The sequence below is a fragment of the Nannospalax galili genome, unplaced genomic scaffold (genome assembly GCF_000622305.1).
Source record: "Nannospalax galili isolate Female #2095 unplaced genomic scaffold, S.galili_v1.0 scaffold32, whole genome shotgun sequence".
In the NCBI taxonomy this organism is placed as follows: Eukaryota; Metazoa; Chordata; class Mammalia; order Rodentia; family Spalacidae; genus Nannospalax; species Nannospalax galili.
In genome coordinates this window covers 8,488,428-8,513,175 of record NW_008335297.1, presented here as the reverse complement: position 1 = coordinate 8,513,175, position 24,748 = coordinate 8,488,428, and the positions used below count along the sequence as shown (strand labels likewise).

Sequence of the window (24,748 nt, the reverse complement as noted above, 5' to 3'; positions counted from 1 at the left end):
CCACCTCCCATTTCCCAGTGGGTATACTGGGATTGTACATGTGTGCCACCACATTCAGCCTTACATGGTTCTAGGGATCCAAATTCGAGTCCTGTTTGCACAGCAAGTACATTACTCATTGAGCCATCTCCTCGACCCATAATGCTTTCATTAACTAGCACTTGAAAATGGAAAGGGTGGTGTCCACTTGTTCACTTGTGCAGCAACCATTAGTGCATTCAGTTGGTCACTCCTGAACAGGCATTTAACATTCATATCACATGCAAGCTGGTCACGGCTTGCTCCTGCTATCATTAAGTGGCTCCTCACAACTTCTTGCTTTGAGGCACATGGCTCTTTGGGGTCCACAATCCCCATCTACCTCTATTGTCCACTCTCTTGCTTGTCCTTCATGCATGCATCTTTCAGGTATCAGACTCCACATAGCCTCCTCCCCCATTTGTGAGCTTCCTCTAACATCTTTCCATCTTTGCACATGTTTGCTCTCTCTTGGCATAGCATCTATTTCTTCCACCTCTCCTAAGACATCTCCCTCTTATCACTGACTTCCAGGGTTGACGTGCCTTGGGAACTCCAGTTTTGTGTGTCCTTGACCAAAAGTCAATCAACTATCATCCCCACACAGCACTACCTACATTGTAATTGGTTTTGTTTCCCTGTCTCCTTCTCGCAACTCACCTGAAAAGTGGGACTTTTCTATTTAAGTACCACCACCTTCTTCCTCTTAGCAACATGGAGCAAATGACTGAGTGGTGGTTATCATGGGGCATTGCACCTCAAAGTCTACAAAGTCCTCACGTAGGGCTTCTGATACCAAATCAGTTTGGATGGATGGATGGTACACAAGTCATCGGGAGGTCTTGACTGTGAAATGCAATTTAGGGTATATGAAAAAGGAAGATGCAAATGAAATATCCCAGTAAGTAGAAGAGATGATGAGAAAATTGCTAATTATGCCCCTCTTATTAGGGTGCTTCTTTTACGTTTCACTCTGTAAGATTGTCTCATCTAGGTCTGTATTATTTTACACCTGGCTGCCTGCACTGATAGTTTTGTTCAAGCTATATACTTCTAAATTGCTTATAAATAGCTGAGGATGATTCTTTGCCCATGAATTTCAGAGGCTTTGGGAAAGACCCTACTACATCTTAGTTTCAAAGAAGCCAGTGTCTTATGTAGATGACATCTACTGCATCTAATGCCACCTACCGGCAGCATAAGCTAATTGCAGAGAAAGTACTTAATGAAGTAAGTCCATGCTAACCATGATACCCAGTGTTACTGTGACTTTTCTCTTAGTTCCTGCCTATATAAGGTACCAGAGTGATACCATAGTATCGAAAATTATCTGTGTGAAAATAATGGAAATGCTCATAGCCTTACATTGTCTACACCAGTGTAGCTCAGCAGAGCTTTTTTCACAGACATGGAAATACTATATATCTATCTGCATTTTCCAACACAGGCACTACCCACGTGTGGCTACTGAGCATTTCAAAATGCAGTGGAGAGAAACAAACCCATTTTTCATTTTATTTACTGTTCATTTTTAGAAATTTAAATATTTTCATGTGGTTGCCAGTTGTAGACAACACAGTTTTGTAAGAAACTAAGTTTATATCCTAGGAAAAAGTTGAGTCAATCAGCTGATTCATTAGATGACTGGCAGAATACCAAAGGGCCTTTTCAAATTTTTGACATTTATTAATATTTTATCTGTATAACCTCAGTACTTAGATATGCACAGGCTAAGAATCTGAGCAGCATTGATTAAGGAATGTGTGCTCTTAAGTTTAATGATCATTACTCCTTTCTTGATGAGGTTTCTTTTACCCACCCTGAACCCTCTGGCATCTCACAGCCCCCTACTCTTGCTTTACATTTCCCACAATGCTTATCTCCTTCCAACTCTAGATTTATTTATGAATTGTTTATATATATATATATGTATGATATCTTTCACCTGTGAATGTTGTACTCCATGACAACTGGGACTTTTAACAATTTTGTGTGCTACAGAATTCCAGATCCGTGATTAGGGCACTCAGTGGATGCTCAGAAAAGCATTTGTTGAATCAATGAGAGACTTAGAAGGTCATTTTCATACCATATAGGGGAAGGGGGAGCACACAGGGACAGAGTATTCAGAACCACTCAGAGCCTCTTTGCTTTTCCCTTCTTCCTTTAGCAGACAGATGATGCAGCACCAACGGACGGCCAGCCCCAGACACAACCTTCTGAAAACACAGAAAACAAGTCCCAGCCCAAGCGGCTGCATGTCTCCAATATCCCCTTCCGGTTCCGGGATCCAGACCTCCGACAAATGTTTGGTGTAAGTACTGTCTTGGTCCCCAGTTTCCCTCATGTGAGTTCTGGGTATTCACCATCCTAAGATGAGATGTTCACTTAGGATCCAGGCATTGTAGAGTCTAATACTGGGCCTTTTGTGGCTAGCATCCCTTTATGATGGTATATAATTTTGCTTTAGATATGCTCAATAGATTCCTACTTTGTCAAATGGTCATCTTCTAATAAGTAACTTAAATTTCAGTTAGAAAAATAAACTCCTATATTAACTACTATTGATATGATCCGTTGAGGATCCCAAATATAAAGGCCCAGGACTTCACACTGCAGCTAAAATAAACATTGGGAGTCATTGCCAACTTACCCAGAAGAGTGACTCACAGTGACTCTGGTCATGTTCTTTCCCAGGCACTATGCTTTGCAGCCACATCAAATGGCTAGTTATGCATAAACCTTAGTTAAAAAAATCAAATACCACCAGCACCAACCAACAAGACTACCAGTTTCTCTGATTTGATTCCTGTGGTATGCATTTTCATGGAATCACTGATGAAATTTCAGAGGCATTTACTATGCTACTGTAGCAACATAGGGCATCCTGGCCCAGGCACCTTGGTAGAACACAGAACTAGCCAGAAGTCACCACCAAACCTGAGGAAATTAAATAATGTCAGCACTTTCTCACAGGTCATCATAACCCTGATTATTCCTCCTCTGGAAGGTGTCTACAAAATCCATCAGGGGAATGGAAGAGTTTATCATCTCTTTGGTCTCAACTGTGCCAAAGGACAAAGCTATAACAAGGCTTAGATAACATGTTGCGGTTTAAAATATAGTCACTCTGTGCATCTATGATATACCAGCAGTGGTAGCAAGTGTCTGCACATTCAACCAAAAAACTACACATGTGCGTACTTAACATTGACAGAGAGCAAAGGTAGCTGCTTGGAGATGCTTCTAAATGTTTGTGGCAATATGCAAATATCACAAAAGGACTATGAAGATGCCCACGTTGAACGACTCACTATTAGCAAAGCTGGTATTATTTCCTGCATGAGAAGGAAGCTAAGGCTCATTACCCATGGGCTCCATGGTTTGGGGGATTAGCTTGGACCTTTTATTTTCTTAACACAAGGCTTATCAAGTATGCATCTGACACAAAGGCAGAGCAGGCATCCTAAATTTAAGGTACCCAGGCTTGATTCTTGACATTTCAGAAGAAAAAGGTCAACTTTTGCCTCTCTCCCTCTCTCTCCCTCCCTCCCTCCCTCTCTCTCTCTCTCTCTCTCTCTCTCTCTCTCTCTCTCTCTCTCTCTCTCTCTCGTAATAACCTTGAGTTAAGCCCTCTAACTCTTGCAGAACAAAGATACCCTTGGGCACTCTCAGGTCAAAGATGACTTTGAAAAGGTGCAGAGCATTCAAAGTTAGAGCTGAGGTTAAGTGTCTGCAAAGCAGTGGGACTTGGTTTGACTGATGGGTAGCTACAAGAATCATATCCTCTTTGCCTCATCAGATTAGAAGGATGTCTTGGTGTTCAGTCTGTCCTTACTTATCAAGTGTCACTGTGATGTTGACTTTGAACTTGATTCTCTTCATGACTATTCTGGCAATTTTTCCTGGTAACATGCAAGGCATCCCAGTTTCTCACCCTGAAGGGTCCATTTCCCTCCCAGGACTTCTTGATTATCTGGAAATTTACCTGAGGCTACAGGGGTTAAATCAGAAAAGTATTCAAAATATTCATGGCTGGAAGTCAGGGAGATGAGATCCTCATTATATTTAAATATCTGAATCTCTCTGTCTTAGCGGGGTCGGCAGATGGCACAGAGAAAGAATTGCCGAGTGTCCTGCTGCCTGCTACCTAACCTGGATCAAAATCTATTGATTTCAGAACCACTTATTTTATCTCTTTTGAGTCAAGATTTTCAAGTAGCTAACAAGATGTCGACTTGACATGATTCTAGATACCCTTACCATCTGTCAACTAATGGAATGCAGTAGACATTCATGAACACTAAAATTCTATTTATCACACGTAACATCTGTGCCTATCTTAAAGAATTTGTGAGGACTGTTGTGTGATATAGATTTCATCGATAAAGATTATTTTGCCATATGGATTCACAAACCACTTGCAATAACTCGAGAATCCTTGGTTTTTATAAGCCACCATTCTAAAGAAATGGCATTTTCCTAAAATTAACATTGGTGGTCACAAAGCCATTCTTATTACATGATGTATTTAGTGGCATGAGGTGTACCCAGGGGCATCTGTGTTATTCTGCTTGGCTCCCCATCATGGAGTTGAGGGGCACCAACAGAGACTCCATTTTCAGATCTTACTAGTAGTGGAAAACCATGTTTTAGTTAGTGTATTTCAAAGGCTTTTTCATGAGACAAGGTGTCTCTCTTTGTTGCAGTCTTAGGATTTTTGCCCTCTCACTTTGGCAGAGATTATAATGAGGCTATTCACAGATAAAATGATTCCAAAACATCCTGTGCCCTTCTTTCCCCTTGTCTCTTATGTTTTTAAAGTGGGGGAAGGGGGCATGGAGATTTCAAAGTTTATAAAAGAAAACCCTGTGTACAAAATAGCTCCCTTTTTATATTGCCTGGAACTTGGCAACTTCCAACTTCTTGTACAAGCATGGACACCTCTTCCATGCTGTTTCAGAGCCATCGCCTGCCTAATGGTTCTGACACGTGTCTCACATTTTAGTTTAGTTTGTGGCTTCAGTACCTCTTCCCCGAGATGAGCATCGTAGCTACCTGTCTTCTTTGTGTCGTCCATCCTCCACTTCATCCTCTTTGGGGTACACCTGCTCCAAGTTTGGGCATTAAATCTTGTGTTCGGTGTAACATTTCTTTTCCTGCTGTCTTTTAACGTATATTTCTTGGGTGAGAGGTGTCTGCACAAAGCAGAAGCCAGAGTGTTTTTAAAACATCAGTGGGGCTGAGGGATCAGAACTAGTGTATCATTAGAACCATTCATTCCAGGTCTCTCAGTGGAAGAATTGAGAAGTTGCTGGTCTCTGCCTCTGCTGCAGGCCTCCGGAGGTCTGCTGTGTCACTCTGGATAATACAGAAATATACATCCCTTCCCATTTGAATTCTTTTGTTCTGTTTTGTTATTTTTTTGGTGACGAGCTCTCACTCTGTAGCAAAGAGTGGCCTCATGCAACCCAGGCCCGCCTCAAATTCTTAAATCCTCCTTTTGGCCTCTCAAGTGCTGGGACTGCAGACATGCACATTTGAATCCATCTTTAGAAAGAATGGTTAATAAGTGTACTTTATGTAAATAACTCTTCTGGCAAGCAATGGGGAAGTCATTGCCTTTATTTAGAAGAAGGCTGTCATTAGGTGTTTGCCGAATTTATATGTGTAGCTCACTAACAGTCATAATCAGAGGGCTCCAAATTTCCATATCATAGTTCCACATTTAAATTTTTGGTCCCATAAAAATCTGTGTGGATTTCCACCAAATTAATTACAATGCATTACTCCTGAATAAAGTGCTGCATGTACTTTAAGGTTACAATTTAAATATTTCTGGATTTGAGGTAAAGGAAGAAGATTATAACACATCCAGACCTCGGAAACAACACGTGGCATTACAAAACTGTTTTTTACAGTTTGGCTTGTTGGCCTTCTCCGGTTCATACTACACCTTTGATGATGTCAGAGCCTCTTGGTTTTGTGATCAAAATAAAGACACTCTGGGGACTGGTTATAATTGTTCAGCTGGTAAAGTGCTTGTGATGCAGGCACAAATACCTTATTTCAATTCCCAGAACCCATTTTTTAGAAAAATCCAGATGTAGTGGCTCATGCTTATAATCCCAGAACTGTGGTGGTGGATACTGGGGGCTTTCTGAGTGGCCAGCCTAGTATATTTGGCAAATTTCATGCCAGTGAGAAGACCTGTTTTAAAAACTAAGGTGGATGATTCCTGAATTTGTCCTCTGGCCTCCACACACATGTGTCTACATGCACATAGGCATCTGCATATACACATGAGCACACACATACACTCAGTACACATACACCCAGTAAACAAAGACAGTTGGGGCAGGAAAGTGATCTGCTCAAGTCTGCCTTTAGTTATAACAAAACACATGACTTTCCACGCTTACACAAGAGAATGTGATGATCTCTTTTGATGGATTCAGTGTAAACAGACCCCCTTGTGTCTTTGGTTCAATGCCAAAGCTCCATCTACCATGGTGTTAGGAACAGCAAAGTCATTTGGAGGACACAACACTCTTTCTGTACTGAGCTCATCCTTGAGAAGAATGGGGATGAAGTCGCTCTTTGTCTCCTTGTACACATTTTGAGCTAACCTTTACCTTCAGGTTTTATGCCGTAGCTGTTGAACATTCTTCACATTTTTTCAGTGAAATATTATTTGATCTGAGGATGTCTAAAACCGCTCAGTACATATTTGCCCAAGTGCGTGCTTAGAAGCTTCTGGATTTTGTTCTTGATACAGCTATTATGGCACCTTGAGTGGGTCCGAGAGGCTGCTAGATTCTTGTGAGCATTGTAGTTGAGCAAACAAATGCTAGTTATGTCTGTGAACAACTTGTGTCTATTTAAATTGAAGATATGCCAGCTGTGTTGGCATCATTAGTACCCAACTTCCCAATTAAACTGTCAATACTAGAAATATAATGCACAACTGTCTCAGAAACGGGCCTTGTGTCAGCATTCTTCTTACAGCTTGTTCCACTGGCTTCGAGAACCATCAACCCAGAACCAACTGCCAAGGAAGCAAACACTGGAGATCATTTCAGGGCATATGGTGTCATTGTTTCATTTAGGGAAGGACACATGCTAAGATGGCGTTCGGATTGGTTCTACCCCAACCAGCTCTTATTTTAAGGCAAGTGTTTTGTGTTGACTGCTTAGAGAGCGTTCCACGGATGACATTTGCTTCGTGGTGTTGGGAGATGCCTTTTTCAGCCTTCTCCTTCCATAAATATATGTGCTTCTCGGCTCTGATGCCTGAAATAAATGTGAAAGCATCTGTGCGAACAGAGTAATTGGAAGCAGTTGTTCTTCTGAACAGCTTACAAAGTGGAGGGTTCTTTACTACGAAATTCAGCGCACCTCTGAATGGCCACTTCTTTCTTCATGTTGAAGTTTTCTTCATCTATTTTTAATGAGATTTGTTTTCTCTGCCCTAAAAATTGGCAATGAAAATGCTCTGAAGGACTAGCAGGAAGGCTCAGCGGACAAAGGCACTTGCTGCTGAGCCTGATGTCCTAAATTCAATCCCCAGTCTTCTCCTCTGACTGACTATAATCTCTCTCTCTCTCTCTATCTCTATCTCTATCTCTCTCTCCTCTCCTCTCTCCTCTCTCTGTCTCTCTCTCTCCTCTCTCCTCTCTGTCTCTCTCTTTCTCTCTCTCTCTCTCCTCTCTCTCCTCTCTCACACACACAGAATAATTTTAAAATATTTTTAAAGAAAAAACAAAGTGCTCTAAAAAGAAAGAAAGGGCATTCTTCTTTTGACCATAGGAATATTTGAGTGTGTGCCAAATGTAAAGTGACTTTGCCATCTGTCTATGTGAGGCTAGCCCTTCCACTCACTGCTGTGAGGCTAGCCTTTCCACCTGGTCTCCATGGCATGTGATTATTAATCTCCCATGCTTTGACTTCTCTATGAAATAACCATTATGAGTGCTCACCAAGAAATTTTTGGTGCCGTGGTTGGATGGGATAGTTGTCCCAAAGAGTGGGCCATGACACAGAGAGAATAGCATTCTTTGAATTTTTTATATTTTATATTCAGAGTTATTTTTATTTCAAGCATTTGCTAATTGCTGACTATTGACATACGCACGTTTTTCCTCTTTCCAATGAAGGTAGATTTCATTGAGTGTTCCAAACAGCAGCCTCTGTATAGTGCAAATATTTTTTTTTCTTTCTTAGACCAGCAAGATGGCTCAGCGGATAAAGGCACTTGCCATCAAACCCAGTGACCTGGGTTCAGCTCCTTGGGACCTACATGGTAGAAGGAGAGAACCAACTCCTCCAAGTTCTCTGATCTCCACATGCATGTGATGCCATGATGCCATGTGCCTGAATGCACACACATGTACATGCACATAATATGTAGTAGTTAAATAAATGCTCTTCACTCTCCAGGTGTCCTGATACTCAGAAACCATGGAGCTTCTTGACGTGGCCTGCCCCAGCTTCTTACAGTCTTACTGTTTGTCTCTTTTCTGCCATGGCCTCTACCCTCACCCACCCCAGGGAAGGAAATCAGTAGCAGTATATGCCATTGGTTTTCTGTTTCTTGGTTTGATCATTTGGCTATTTGTCTCCCATCCTGCATTGAGGTGAAATTCCCACATTATTCTTCCCTGGGCCAGAATGCCTGGGTCTTGTACCAGCCCCATTTACCAGCTTTGTGTGGTGTAGACCATATGCAAGAGATGCCTACACCATTTCCTGTGATGTCTAGGAAATTGATGAGACCCTGGAGTTAGGGAAAATGATGCTAGAGTAGTAGATGTTTATATTTTCCTTTGTATCAGTCTAATTCACAAAACATTTGATGATACCAAGACTGCCAATTTTGACATTTTTCACACATACACACACACGCACGCATGCACGCACACGACACAGTGATCAAATTTTGTTTTGTTTTTGAGACAGGGCATCCCTGTATCCCCAGCTGGCCTGGCACTCACAATGTAGATCAGGCTGGCCTTGATATCACAGAGATTGACCTGCCTCTGCCTCCCTAACGCTAGGATTAAAGGCATACACCACCATGCCCGGTCATTATGGTCAAATTTGAATTTCAGATAAACAAATATCCTTTTAAGTATTAAACAAATATCCTTTAAGTATAAGTTCTAAATATTTCATGGGAGTCATTTATCCTGTAAAATCTGAAACTTAAGGGTGACGAGATATCTGCATTTTCTCTTCCTGTCTGATTTATTTAATATCTGAAACTTTGCTTCTGGACTTGTTATAAAGCCTGTTATATTAGAGCTGTAAGTTTGTTCATTTAACAATACAGAGAATCACCTGGAGGAATATCATTTCGTTCTGGGCTCTGTGGGTATCTGATGCTGATGTACCCTGGGTACAGGAGCTTCCTTTTTGCCTGGTCTTCCCACACATGGTCTGGTTATTCCTAGTTTTATTGTGATGTCAGAACTAAAACCCACAACATCATATTCTAGGTGGGCATTTTATTATCAAAATCTCAGATCCTCCAGGGTGTTTATCCCAGTGGCTAGTGGAACAGTCTAGGAGGACATTGTATAAGCAATGACTAGCCATTTTTAATTTCTGCTGCTCAGTGCCTGGGAAATCATTCACACACACACATCGTACACACATACAGGGATAGAGATAGAGAGTGAGAGAGAGTTAACTTGTCATTGTGTCCTGGGCCCTAGCAGTGTACCTTACTTAGTACAGAAAACTGCCATCAAAATGATCAGATAGTGAATATGACTGCATTTTCTCATTTCAAGCATGTTCCTTAGCAGTGAAACAAGATACAATGTATATTCTTGATATTAACTGGGGGAAATCTGTCTGACCTGGGGAATAATTGCTGGTGTGTATCATGTGCTTTATCTTTCTGCTTATAAAACATTTCTGTTTATTTGCAGCAATTTGGTAAAATCTTAGATGTTGAAATTATTTTTAATGAGCGAGGCTCAAAGGTAAGTGACTTAATTCACTTTGAAGTTCCTTAGCTTATGGTAACATGTGTGTTTTAAGTAAGGGGAAACAACTGCACTATTTCAATCAGCACCCTGTGGAAATGCACTTTGGTGGGAATTTCTTTAGTGACCACCTCCCACTCCAAAATGTTGGGAAATGCAGTAGTTCCATTTAAAATGTATAGGGGATAATTTAAAATTGTTGTCTTCTAAATATATATACCTATCTCAAGTTTCCAGAGAAAAATTAACTCATGCTTAAAAAAATAATGATGTTACTACATTTTTTGTTTTTCAGTGATAATTATGTTCTTTATATTAAAAAGTGAGTTGATAGTCTCATGAGCAGGTAAATATGTGATTACTCTGTATTAATAAAGTGCAGTTCTTTTCCTGGGTTGTAGGGGAGAAAAATCTCATATACACCAACCTTTTGAATATAATTTTACTAATTAATGTTTTATCAACCCTCATTTTGCTGTATGCTATTGTTTTAAGTTTATTTTCTTTGTAAGAAAGCAATATTTAAATAGATCTTTTCCAAGAGCTAATAAATATTCATAACAGGTTCTATGAGAAGGTTCTAGTGCCTACAGAGTTGTATCTTGGGAGAAGTAAACATCACATTCTTCCAATACATGCTCTCTGTCAGTGGTTGTCCAAGTGCGGTCCCAAATCACCAGAGCAAGCAGCACTTATTAAAGATACTTGTTATTTTTAAAGATACATGTTATCCATCTCCAGGCCAGACCTATGGAACCAGAAACCCTGAAGCCTAATCCAGAAATCTGCACCTTAACAAACTGCCTAAGCTTGTCCTTAAAATGACAAATACAATATCTTTCTCTTGCTCAAAGGCCAAAGCCCTCCTCAAATGTAGACTTTCCTTTGGTCCACAAGTGTTCCATCACTGCCTCTGTTGTCATTAAAGTCCCCTCTTTTTATTTTTCTGCACCCTGAGAAGATGCGAGAGCCTCGTGAAAACTTTCCTTGAGGAGAAAGTGCCAACAGAAGTTTTGGCAGATAATGTTTAGTCTTGGGGAATGGTGGTAGAAAAGGGTGGACAGAGTCGCTGTGGAAGCCAGATGAAGCACATCTTTGAATCATAGTTCTGCTGTGCATCCCAGCTACAGTTTATCACGTCTTCAGTTCCTTTCTCTTCCCTTCCATCTGCAGGCTCTGAAAGTGCACATTGAGAAAATTTTATCAGACACAGAGAGATCATGGTTGAACTAGGTAACATCCCTTCCATGGGCAACTCAGGACAAGTCAGCATCCAGGAGGGTCCCTACTCACCACTGGTTTTGTTAAGTGTGCCACACGGCACATGCCAGCTTTCTTGGGTACTTAACCAGACAGCAAAGCAAACTTTCAGATGTAGTGTTCATTGGACCATCTACCCCCTGCTCTGATCCCTCTTAAGTAGATTTAATATTGACTGAATCAGACAATGTTGATCGAAGTGCGGGAAGAAAATCCTGGGACCTGTTCTTTCGCATACAGAATAATATTTTAATCTCCAGACAGCTGAAAAATCAATTCATTGTAAGTCTGCAGTTCTGTTAGTTGGAGACCTGATCACTCTTACACAAGTTTAGATATTTTACCATCATTCTCACATTAGGTCAGTAGTCTGTCCTCTGAGTTGGGAGTGAAAAGAATAAGCTAGTGCTCTTTTCTGTATATGAAATCCATTGCAGAGACTGTACTATTTCTGTACCTCCGTAGCAAAGTGAACTGAGAGGAAAACATACCCAAGCCTAAATCTTCACAGTCAAGCCTGATGGATTCTTGACAAAATTGGAGAAATAGAGTGTTTCCCAACTCTGTCCTCATTCTAAGCCTGTTTGCCATGTCACTGCTTTGCAAGGTATTCTTTTTTCCCTTCATTGCCTGTTGCTTTATTTTAATTTCTATTTCATTTACATTTTGTTTTGTAACATTCTGTCATTTGAATAAAGCTACCTCATTTCTTTTCAAGAGCTATTTAGGGCGAGTGCTAGAGTATTGTTGGCTATTTTGATAGTATAACACTGGTGCTGTTTTTAAGGCTTCCTCCATCATCCCCAGAATCAGCCCATCCCTGGGGGCTTAGGAAACATCCAAAATAGCCCTTGTGCCTGTCTCTCTCAACAGGAGCTTAGTCTCCCTTGCAGGTGTGGCTGCTGACTGGTACAGTGTCACAGAACGTCACTTAAACAGTCTAGCTGGGAGCTGCTAAATGGGGGCAGTGGCTCACAGAGGGATCCTTGTTATAGTTGACATCCGTTATGGGAAAGGCCTTTATTTAGAGGAGCGTTTCCATCTTAGCCCTCAAGAAACCTGAACCAAAACCCACAAAGAGCCAAGAAGTCTTCTCGTGGTCATTTATTCTCCATAGCACAGTCCCTGAGGCAGGTCACTCGGTGCTGAATGAGGATGACTCTACATGTATGCGTGTGTGCGTGTGTGCATCCACATACACCAAAGCAGTATCTGTAGGGCTCTGGGAATACGCAACCTGAGTATCTTAAACATAAATACCAGGCCTAGAAGAAAGTCAGATTTTCAAAAGTTGTGCCAGACTCTGATAATCAGAACTGGATGGTGTGCAGGAACAACTGATTCAACCATTCAACTATTCTTTATTTAAAATCATTCTATTTGCCTCTAAAATGTTTTATTTGGGGAATACTGCTAGATTTTGCTATTCTCTATCATACCTAAGAAATACACAACTCCGCCCTTGATTCAGCAGATACGTATCTCTAGACCACTTTCCTTTCAGGTGGAGTATTCCTAAAGTAAACAGACATGCTTCCAGCCCTCAGCTTCTCTCGACTATCAGGAAAGACCGGTCATGAGCAGCTGCAGTAAAATGCCATGACATGAGGAATTGTTGAGACTCTAGGCTGACAGGCCCATGGGATTAGAAGTAGGGAGGCTTCTAGAGAGAAGGGGCTAAACTGAGGGTTGATGATGAAAAGGAGGAATGCATTGAAGGGAAAAGAGGCTGTGTGTGCAAAAGTTGCTGGAATGAGGCAAGAGACAGGAAAATGAACCTCCACACCTTATCAACAGATGCTTGTTCTGAAGATGAGTTCCCTGCACTGGAAACTAGAGGACTTGAATTTGGCTAGCAAATGAAAAGTTTGTGCATTCTCCTTTCCAGAGTGCTTTAGAATCTAGAGTTTAAGATGTAAAGGGGGGAGGTAGGGGGCGGGGGGGTGGCGGGTTGCATGTATGCCCAAAAGGAATTCCACCCCCTAAAAACGCAGTACCAGAAAGGGGAAGTAGCCTGCAGGATAATGAGAGCTATAGTTTGCTGAAAGACTTTGAGATTAGCAAGCCCTGCTGTGCTGGTGCTCCAGCTAGTCTGCCATCTGGGCTGTTGATTGTGCTCCTCTGTGTAGCACAGGTCTCCTCCCCCAGGAAGCCTTCTCTCAGCTCTGACCACCTGTCATCGGGGTAGGTATGTCTCAGTGGAAGGAATCTGACTGCACTCTGATGGGCTCCCCTCCCTCCTTTCTCCTCCCCTCTTCCATTTCTAGTCCTTCCTTTTTTTCATCCCTCCTTCCCCTTTCTTTCTTCCCCTCCCTTCCTCTTTTCCTCCCTACCTTCCCTTTTCCCTTCCTTTATTCCCTACATTCTTTCTCCCATCTTTCCTTCACCTATTTTTTTTTCATTACTACTAATAAAACCTTACTCATACTAGAAAAGCACTCTACCGTTGAGTTGTACTCCAAGCCCCCTATTTATTTTTGTTTGCTGACAGGGTCCCACTAAGTTACCCAGGCAGGCCTTGAACTTGGGGTCTCCTACCTCAGCCTTCCAAGTAACTAGGAAAACAGTCATGTTCTGCTTGGCCATCTTCTTAAGTTATTCACTGTTTTACATCAACATCTCATTCTGCCTACCCCCGCCCCAAACTCTTTAAGGCTCTTTCATTCCTTTTCAAGGCAAAGGCAAAAATAGTCTACATCTTTTTAAGGACCGTCAGGTGCTGTTTCCTTGAGATGCTGTCCTGACCACACAGCAGGTCAAGAGAAACAGCCACAGCACAGCAGCACCTGCTTTCAGAATTCCAAGGCCCCAGGACTTGCTGCAGAGAGTACCTGGCAACTGAGACGGTCATACCACCGTATTTCTAGTCCTGATGGCAGTTTCCACATGGGAATTCTGATCATTTTCTGACCAAGGGAAGCCATATCTCTACTGGCTTGGGTGGGAAGTAGACTTGTCTAACAGGGGGACTATTTCTAGGACAAGCTTCATTCTGAATCCAACCTTGACAAATCTTGATGAGCCGTCCAGCAGCTTGGAATAAGGACAATGAATCGGGCTTTTCCTTCTGTGCATTTTTCTCTGGGATTGCAAAGCTCCTTACCTCTACCTACGTTCTTCATCTACATAATGTAGACTCCCAGTCAGCAGGTCTGCCTTGTGTTCAGATGGGAACCAGAAGAATGAGTTTCTTTAGGATAATGTTGGATAGGTATGTTCTGTTTTTCACCCATATAACAATGCTCCTTGCTGTTCTGTGTTAATAGACTTTTGATCCCAACCGAAATGACACTATCTTTTCCTCTGTGTGGGAGAGCTTTAGTGTCAACTTGACACACCTGGGTTGAGGGAGCCTCAACTGGGGAATTGCCTCCATAGGACTGGCCTGTGGCCATGTCTGTGGGTCATCTTCTTGATTGTTGAGTGATGTGGGAGGGCCCAGCCCACTGTGGGTGGTGCTACCCCTGGGCAGGTGGGCCTGTGTTGCATAAATAAAAGCAAGCCAGTAAGCAGTGTTCTTCCATGGCCTGTGCTCTAGCTCCTGCCTCCAGGTTTCTGCCCTGAGTTCCTACTTTGGGCTTCCAGATGAACTGTGACCTGGGAGATGTAAGCCTAATAAACCCTTTCCTCCCCAACTTGGTATTGGTCAGAGTATTTTGTCACAGCAATGGAGAAACAAACTAGGACATCCTCCATAAAACGGGAAGTGTTGATTATCTTTTCTTGCCTGATGAGTAACTATAAATCTCAAGCCCTTTTTTATCTTATTGCTTCCTCAGTGTTTGATATTGATGCTAGAGCGACTTGGACTCACAGGGTGTAAAGAACATATTGCTAATAAGTCTTGGGCATGCCACCTTTGCTGTGCCCTCTCATTTCAACACCAAATAAGAGTCATAAACTTACCTTGCCCCATGGCACCCTCTGTCCCAACCAGCAGTCTGAAATTCTTCTTATTCCAAATGCATGAACCCTTCTTTCCATGGTGTATAGTGAAGAGGGAGATCATGTAAATCCAGCAGGTAGTTTTATGAGGCAAAAGGATTTCTGGGCTCTGCTCCAGGGTTTCTGATCTTATTTGGTAAATACAAAACAGATCCCAGGAACCGAAATGTATCATAGGCTTCCACTGGCCAAGAGATAGAGTCGTCAAACGTTGAAAAACCTCCTTCCAAATTCTGTCCTTTTCTTGTCGAAGAGCGTTTTGCTTTTCCTTTGATTTTTTTCCCCCAAAATATTATACTAGGAAGTATTTTTGAGTAACCAATTTAGGTAGGCAATGTATACAAAGCTTTTGTTGAATATGTTAGCTAGTAATCAGATAACTCAGGCATATCTTGCTTCAGCACAAAGTCATTCAATCAAAGCAAAGACATTCAGGTTGTTTTTTCCTCTGTGTGTGATACTGACAGTATTTGTCTCCCAGCATTTGAGCACATGCATAGCACATGTCCTTAGAGGATGAGCCTGAATTTATAGTTGAAAATTTGTCTCTTAGCTAGTACAGCAGAAAACTCCTGGTCCAAACATCCCTCAATTTTGAGGTCACCATAGAGACCAACCACAGGACTGAAAGGCAGCATCAGATGGCTGTGACTAGTATGCATTTGTGATTATTGCACCTTTTGTTAGTAAAACTGAGCACCATGCCACCATGGAGTGCAAAGCAAGCATTTCCTTACCTATGTGTAAAGTTTACTCAGTACAAATAAGAGTTCCCACAAAATGCATGGTTTCACCTAATTTTCACCAATTTGTACCGAATATACTGATATTATTCTAAAGGTTGGTGTATATGTTTCTGGACAAAATGTATAAATAGATTTAGGGGTTTTGAAAGTAATGTCTCATGTTCGCTATACTCATCTAGGAATAATGTCAGTAAAGAATAAATGTGGGTATTGACAATGTGAAGTTTAGTGGGGTTGGGTTTTGAGGCTGAAATATTAAAAGTAAAACTATATATGTGTGAAGCAAAGGATATATTGTGCTATCAGTTAAAGAGGAAATGCTCAGAGTATTATATAGATTACCCTCTATTCAGCAAGTGTCTTTACCTTACCTTGCTACCTGTTGGTGTGACAAATAAAAGCCAGCCTAGAGCCTTACTACTTTGCTATGCATAGGCATGCTTCCTTTCTGGGTAATCAAATAGTGTGAACAGCTGTCTGTCAGATTCAAAGCATGTTTAGTATTGTTTATTATTTACTGGGAAGAGGAGGGGATGGTATGAATGGAGAACATTACTTGAATTATCTACATTGCTAGTCAACAAAATTTATTTCTATTCATTTCATGTGATTCTTTTTGTTGTTTATTACAACCGAAGTTTAAGATTTATTATAAAAAAGGTCTTTCCTTTTTTTAGGCTTGTTACTTTTATTTTTGAGAAGTAAAGGCTGTACAGTTGACAGAATTGAATAACCCTAAAATTGCATGAAGAAGAACTGTTCTTAAAACCACGCAGCATGACTCTGTAGGCAATGTTCCAGGACTTTGGCGTTCATGTTGAATTCTGTGCACACGTTTTAGTTGTTTTATCTTTTAATTTGCATGTCAAGAATCTGGTTCCCTTTCTTTTTCATCTTTATTTCTTTTTATTCTCTGTGACGACACTGTAAGTTTATTTTGATCTCGTTTTCTTTTGGTTTGATTTCTTTTCTTCCATAGTGACGTTTAGAAAGGTATTTTTTCATTCGTTTGTTTGTTTTGTTTTGGTATCCATCTTTGAATTCTTTAGGAGTTCCAGCTAATGGGTGACAGGACAGAAAAAATCTTGTTCACATGTGTCGCTTAATGATTGCACACCGTAGTGTTCTTATAATTTCTCTAATTTGCATGTTACAGAACCGAAGCCAGGACAAGAAATAGCAATGAAAGCGAGAGAACTTTACCAAGTGGTCGTTGACTGAAATAATAATATGCATGTTGTTCTCCTTCTCCCTCCTGCATGCAGGGATTTGGTTTCGTAACTTTCGAAAATAGTGCGGATGCGGACAGGGCGAGGGAGAAATTGCACGGTACCGTGGTAGAGGGCCGTAAAATCGAGGTGCATGTCTGAAATATTTTCCTTTTCATCTTTTTTTTTTTTTTTTTTTTTAATAAATGTCTGCTTCACGCTCATTTGTCGTTTTGGGCGCATCATTGGTGTCTCGTGCGTGACCCTGTTCCCTTCTCATTGTTTATATATATATATAATATATATATTTATATATAAAAAGGAAAACTGGCCTTACTTTTTAAATTTTACTTTACTCTTTATATTACTGCTGAAAGTGAATGACAAAAAGTGAGATGAAAGAAAGGTTAATCTGAGAGGTTCTGTTTCCTTTAATTTTATTTTCCATGTTTTATGAGCAATGGGTGCAGTAGGTTACAATGAGAACACAGTATTCAAACCAAATCAGATATAGCGAGGTAGTTCTTTTTTTTTTTTTTTTTTTTTTTTTTTTTTTTTTTTTTTTTTTTTCTTTTTCGTTGCACTTTAGGGTTGAAGAGGGATCCACAGTGGTTTGCAAATTAAACCAAATTGCAAAGGCATCATCATTCAAAGACTTTTTTTTAACGAAAAAATGAGAGGTAGCTGTCATTAAACCTTTCATTTTTTTCAAAGAAGCCAGCTTGAGTGTTTGCACTCTTGACTAGGCAGTGACTAACCAAACAGGATTTCCTGTTTCAGTACCTGGCCCCTGTGGATTGGAAACATTGATTCCACATTCTGACTTTCTGCACTTGCGCTTTGGAGCACTGGGATCCTCGTCAACATAACCAAAGGGTCATTATTTGTTAAAACTTAAAAAGAAAAAAAAAAAATACCAGTTACAAATGCTGTAGTCTCTGGAGTAAGATGTTGCATATTTTGCCTTTTTATTTTCCCCCTCCGACGGTAACGCTTAGGCCCCTCACCAAACTCTCAGTAACCATGGTAACTGTATACAAACCCATGCTGGCGATGGTGGTGAATGGTAAGTGACGAAGTCCATCTGCCGCTTCACGTATTTAGTGCTGATATATCTCTATACATATCTCTCTACCACGTGAATTTTTTTGACTTGTTGTATTAAGTTTTCTTGATGCTCTATTTTTTTGGATCTTTGGTACGCCTGTAATTGAGTGTACGTTTCTAAGCTATCCTGGGAGGCTCTGACTGGACTGAGTTCTGACCAGTGCACATCTTACTCAGATCGTTAACTCCATATTGTGTTACAAATGCACCCTCTTTTATCCTTTTGTTAGCTGTGACTTTAAAGCTTGAATGATTTGTTAATTCTTGCAATGTAAAAGGCTCTTGTTCCAAGTGTTGAATGCTAGATGTTGCTTCCCCTATGGATTTCCCCCTCCCAAAGTGTTGCACACGGCTTAAACTTGTCTGTCCCTTTCTTTGACATTTATGTTCCCCGTACTGTGTCGCCTCCCTCTTCTCCACTGCATGTCCCTTCATGAACTTTATTTTCTGTTCCAAAACTATCTCCTGTTTCTGTGTTACCATGGAGCACACGCATGCTTTTAAATCTTCAATTATGCAGTATCTTTTAATTTGCTTTTACTGTCTCTTTATTAAACTTTTAAATGAGATGACATTGCTTTATTGAAATGATTTGTAAGTTAAATTGGTTATGAAGTAAATGTAACTGTAAAAATGTATGATTTTGGGTTATGCACCTATTGCCATCTAAAAATTAAAATGCATTTTAGTTTTTTTAAGTTTCTGGGGTTTTGTTTTTGTTTCTAATAAGTAATCACGGTCATAATGCATGCAACTAATTGAATTGTGGGCTGACCTTGGAATCTGAGCTCATTCGAGTTTTCTATGTACATAGGTTAATAATGCAACAGCACGCGTAATGACTAACAAAAAGACCGTCAACCCCTACACAAATGGTAAGTAGACACCTGCCTTTCACAAAGCGTCCTCTCTGCCTCTTATGTTATTTAGCCAGAGAGTCTGGTTTTCATTATCTTAATTTGTACTTATTTTTCAAAACTGTATGACTGTCTACACTGTATTTTGATCATATCCTCTTTAACTCCCCTAAAACCGCTGTCACATCTACCACCCAACTTCATGTCCTCATTTTATGGTTGTTTATTTATCTGTTTTAATCCACTGAGTCAGTTAGCACTGCCTGGGCATGGGGTCATGAAGCTTGGGGAAATTACCAGTACCCACACTCCCCCTCCTCCAGGGCCAGTAGCTCCTCAGCTAAGTGGGGCCATTAGGAACCCCTCCCCAGTCCTGGAATCCTTTACCTGGCTTGATCTAGTTGCAGGTCTTATGCAAGAAACCATAGCTGCTGTAAGTTCACTTGTGCCTCAGGCTGCCTTGGCCTACATGGCCACTGTTTCCTTGTTGACCAGCTACAGTGAACCACCTAAAGATGAATTTTATAGCAAAGTAAATTTAGGTCTTAGGTTAAGAGAGTACACCTGCTTTCCCATCTCTCTCAAGTGGTCCCTACTTGGGATTGAGATCTAATGATTACTTATATCGTTTAATTTTTTGTGATCCTAGAAAATTAAGAGGAGAATGGGGTTTTGATTATAATTTTTTTAATCCGCATCTCCTTAATCATTTGTGGTTCCCTGAAGTGTGGTCACAGAATTTGATTTTGGCCTTCGGTCTTCTTTGAGAGCTACTTGGATTTTGCAGTGTCTTGATACTGAGTACCTGATACTGAGTTCCACAAGGAGAGCAGGTATAAAAATTTTTCCTTCTTGGGGCTAGAGAGATGGCTCAGCAGTTAAGAACACTGGTTGTTCTTGCAGAAGACCCGTGTTCGAATTCCAGCACCCAAATGGCAGCTAGCAACTGTCCGTTAACTCCAGTTCCAGGGCATCCGACAGCATCCTCTGTCTTCTGCGGGCATTGCATGACATGGGTGCACTCAGGCAATACATGCATACACATAAAATAAAAATAATAAAATATAAAAAAAATATTATTCCTTCTTGTGCAGGTTATCCTGAGCTGTTTGGGGTCAGGAGATGTTGCCTTGCTGTGTACTGCAGATCCCTTAAAACAAAGCATTTCTATAGTTAGTAAGAATGTTTCTCAGCACTTAAAAAAAAGAATCCACATGCACCTGTGGGTATAACTCAATGGTGAGTGTTTGCCTAACATGCATGAGGCTCTGAGTTCAATTCCCCACACAACCAAAAAAAAAAAAAAATTCACATTTATGAAGAATAATTAAATATGTTCTCACATTTTAATTCATTAATCCTTCTCAAAATAAAGTCAATATCTTTTCACATATACGAGAGGTAGATTCTGCTGTTCTGTTGGTCACATACTAAATTAGAAAGAAAGACAACTCAATGAGTATCAGTGCTGCCTGAGTTCAGACCCCAGCATCCATATACAAAGCCAAGTTTGGCTGCACACGTGCCTATGTCCCTAGCTCTGGGGGGCACAGATGGAGACAAGAGAATGTCGCAGGCTGGCGGCTTCACTCAAGCTTCAGTGTGGGACCTTGTCTCAAAAAGGAAGAAGGCAGAAAGTGGGTGGTAGAGCGAAACATCCCACGCCAACCTCTGGCCTCCCCACACGTATACACGTATGCATACATCACACAGTTGCACATACACACACTCATACACATTAAATAAATAAATATATAAGTACACAAAAGTGATCCAGCATGTGAAAGGATCTGAACTTAGTAGATTATTAAAAATGAACACCACAGAGCACAGAGGTAATGCTGGGATTCTAATGAGTAACACAGAAACCAAACAGTGAAAACCATGTCTCCACTGTGATTTCAACTAAAGCAATTTTTCTACCAAAATGGTCATATTGCATTGAATTGCAAGATGAAAAGGTATATTTCTTTGACTTACAGGTTTTGGAAACTAATGTAATTTTATGGAACATAACAGAGAAATGTATGGGATTTCGATTTTTAAAGTTTTAGTTGTTCCTAAAACACAGAAACAGACTTATTTGAAAACAGAAACAACCAAGGAAGAAACAAAGCTGAACGTGTCTGACTCATACTCTTGCCAGCCTGGCTTCCTGCCTCCCCTTCAGAAGCTACGATTACAGACTGTTGTCTATAATTCATTTTGCATTTTAGGCAGAGACATATAAAACCATATATTTATAGTAGTCACAGTGTCGTCTACACATTTTTGACATAATCAGCATTATGATATGAACAGCTTTTAATTGGCTTTTATGAATCAATGCAGACTCCTTTAGATGCTGGTACGTACAGATGGAACTGGTTCTTGCTCATGCTTAGGTGGCATTCCACAGAATGGAGGTGGGGGTTTATTCAGAACATTAGTGCTTTTACTTATTTCTATTTTTATACTGACATTTCTATTTTGATAGCTTTTCTTTATTTTTTCCTGCAAGTGATAATGAATTGGACTAAGTCAATGTCTTCTTAATTTGAAATGTTATGTCATTAAACAAATATGTGCCCTCAGTGTAATGTGGAAAGGACAGAAGAACGTTTTATTCCACTGACCAGTTTGCCTAGCTCTAGCAACCCAGGGCAAACCCTTGCATGATACAGACAATGTAAGCCACAGACTTAGAATTCCCAACACTGGAAGGAAGTGAATCCTTGATTTATATGCTATGAGGTATTTCTGTTGTGGTAAAACTCATAGTTCTGCAACTTGTAGGTGTTAACACATGGCGATAGCCACCTGATTATTATGTATTTAAAAAACGTATCGAGTTTGTATTTATACCGCATAAGTGCAGGTATGTTTGCATGCCTCTGTGAAGGTGTGAAAGTGTGCTGAGTGGAAAATAAATGAAAGAAAACAAATAACGGGGACTGGGAAGATAGCTCAGTGGGTGAAAAGGACCAGAGTCCAGCTCACTAGCACTCACATAAATGCCAAGTGACTGTGGTCACTGCCCACCTGCAGTCCCAATACTCAGCAGGCTGAGACAAAGGATCCCTAGACAAGCTGGCCGGCTATATCAGCTGAATCTTCAAATTCTAGATTTAGCAAGAGACCATTTCTTATTAAATAAAGGGGTGTGAGATTGATGAAGAAACCCAAGGTCAGCCTCTGGCCTTCTGGCCACCATATTCACCTACATACACCTGTGCCCACATCTATGCAGACACACTTGCATACCATACACATATGCAAAGGAAAAAGAAACTACATGTGATTCCATAGCACATATGTACATATTTATTATAGAGGAAGATGATCATTTTCATACCCAGAGACTGAGAACCAAATACAATAGGTTTCTCTTTTAACACAACTCAAATCATATTCAAAGTAGCCTGCATTCCTGGAACACCATGTGTTATGCATTATATGAGGCATTTTAAAGATACTCCACTAAGATGAAGGCCTGCAGAGAGAACATCATGCCCCCTATTGTAGAGGTGCAGAAATTGAGGTCAGAGAAATAATGAATGAAGCCTTTGGTTTTGTGTATGAAGTATCAGAACTACAAGGAGAATTTCCTGTAACTTATAGTTCCATAAAATTGGGAAGCTGAAGGCTCTTAAAATCCATAACAAGAGGGTATGAGTTTGGTAAGATGCTGTTTTAGTGAGTTTTTCATTGTTTGGGAAATATACCTGGTGTAAAGCAGGGAGGAGATATTTTTATTCATATTTCCAAAGGATTCGGTCCACAGCCCTTGGCGCTGTTGGTTCTGACTTGTGGTAAGGCAGAACATCATAGTGGTAGAACATGTGGTAGAGACCCCTTATTTCACAAGAAGAGATAGAATGGATCCAGGGACCAGGCATAACCTTCAAAGGCATGTTCCCATTAACCTACTTCCTCTAAATAGACCGGATCTTTCACCTCCTTCCCCTCAAATGCTACCATATGGTTCATCAGGGGCCTATTGCATCGACTCTTTTCTGAACCTTATAGATCCAATGACCTCCCCCAAACTCATCAGCTAATAACCAAGAACCCAGTACATGAGCCTCCGAGGGGCATTTCATATTGGAACCATCACAGAGAGGCTGCCAAGACCTATGAAGTCATATTGGAGTGAGAAAATGATCGTTTTGAGGTTCACCCTTTAGCTGCATAATTGATAAACCATAGAAAGTATGCTTTACCAAAATTATAGATTGTCAAACTTTGAAGCCCATCTTTAAGTATGGAAATAAAGCTTCAGTTGCTGATGCCCTGATCATGAGTCCTTCAGTCATGCATCCAACTGAAGTTTCAGCAGCTTTAGAGTCTCCAGTCATCAAGAAGACTGGGCTGAAATGCAGTGGAAAACATATGTAGGAGGATCTGCTACAGAGCACTGTGGCTAACACCAGGCTAGAGGATGCAAGTAACATTCTTAGGACTTTCAGAGATGGGTATAATAGAAGACAATAGAAGCAGACAGGGGCCTTTTGCAAATCTCACCTGTTCGAAAGCTCTGCCAAGTGAAAAGCAAACTATTTCTCTTTTTCTGTGTTTTCACTCTGAAGAGTGACGTTTCCTATATTTAGTCAATATCAAAGGCTGGATCTGTGAAACAAATTTAAAACTGGATTTTGCAGGAGTTCCTGGAAATTGGAAAGCACGGGTATTAGATGGGACTCTTTAGAATTTTTTTGTAAGAATGAAAACTGAACAAAAATACCCAAGACCATGGAGAAAGGCGGCCTTTGTTTCCAGTGTGAGTTCAGCCAGTGACCTACTATCAAACTGTAGCCTATATATTTAAACGTTCTGCCACCTGATTTGTCCAGTGGGACCTGAGCACACACTGGAACCAACGTCACAGGTATCTGTAATCTTTAGAGGACGTACTCAATGTAACACTGTAGAACTATAGCATTTAATTACACAATAACCTCAATGTTAAGTTGGCATCATACTCCTTTATTCTGTGGAGTAAAGTTGAAATTCTAGATACTGAGGATCAAATATTCATATAAGTAACTGAGCAAGGAAAAAAAAATTAGAAAATCGAATCTGAAAAACTCAGTCTTGGCTTTTCAGTGTTGGTAGTTTTTGTTTGTTTGTTCTTGGGTGACAGTCTCATTCATGTCTATAATACATTCTGGCCACAGTCTTCCCTCTACTCTGTCTTAGCCTTCTCCCCAAACCCCTCTCCCACAGAACCCCATCCCACTTTCATGTCTTTTAGTTTTGTGTTTGTGTTTGCTTTGGGAGCACCTGACTTTGGCCAAGCCACCTGTTGGTATGAAGCATGAGGCTGTCCACTGCAGCATCAGCATCTCGCAGACAGTGACTTCCTTAGGTTTCCATTTGTTCCCTATGTGGGGTAGGGTCCATGAGTCCCTCCTCCATCTGTGAGTGTTTGTTCTCTATGTGGGGTAGGGTCCATGAGTCCCTCCTCCACCTGTGAGTGTTTGTTCTCTATGTGGGGTAGGGTCCCATGAGTCCCTCCTCCACCTATGAGTATCTGTGGGCCTTGTCTAGTACAGCCTGTAAGGGTTCAGGACTGCCACGTGTCATGACCTTTAAACAGAATTTCACGGCCTTCCGCCCTGTCATCTGGCTTCTTT

At 40.8% G+C, this 24,748-nt stretch overlaps 1 protein-coding gene across 18 annotated transcripts in view; it reads left to right on the top strand.

Annotated features, from left to right (window-relative positions):
* The window catches only part of Rbfox1 (RNA binding fox-1 homolog 1), a 383,510-nt gene that overhangs the window by 251,052 nt on the left and 107,710 nt on the right, over window positions 1-24,748 (top strand). For 15 of the 18 annotated variants that reach the window (XM_008829968.2, XM_008829960.2, XM_008829963.1 and 12 more), the window contains exons 3-6: window positions 2,189-2,332; window positions 9,954-10,007; window positions 17,227-17,319; window positions 19,091-19,151. In XM_008829968.2, the coding sequence (XP_008828190.1) occupies window positions 2,189-2,332; window positions 9,954-10,007; window positions 17,227-17,319; window positions 19,091-19,151 (352 nt within the window). The remainder of the gene's footprint in view (window positions 1-2,188; window positions 2,333-9,953; window positions 10,008-17,226; window positions 17,320-19,090; window positions 19,152-24,748) is intronic. The other 3 variants (XM_008829975.2, XM_008829974.2, XM_008829961.2) reach the window with 1 other exon arrangement.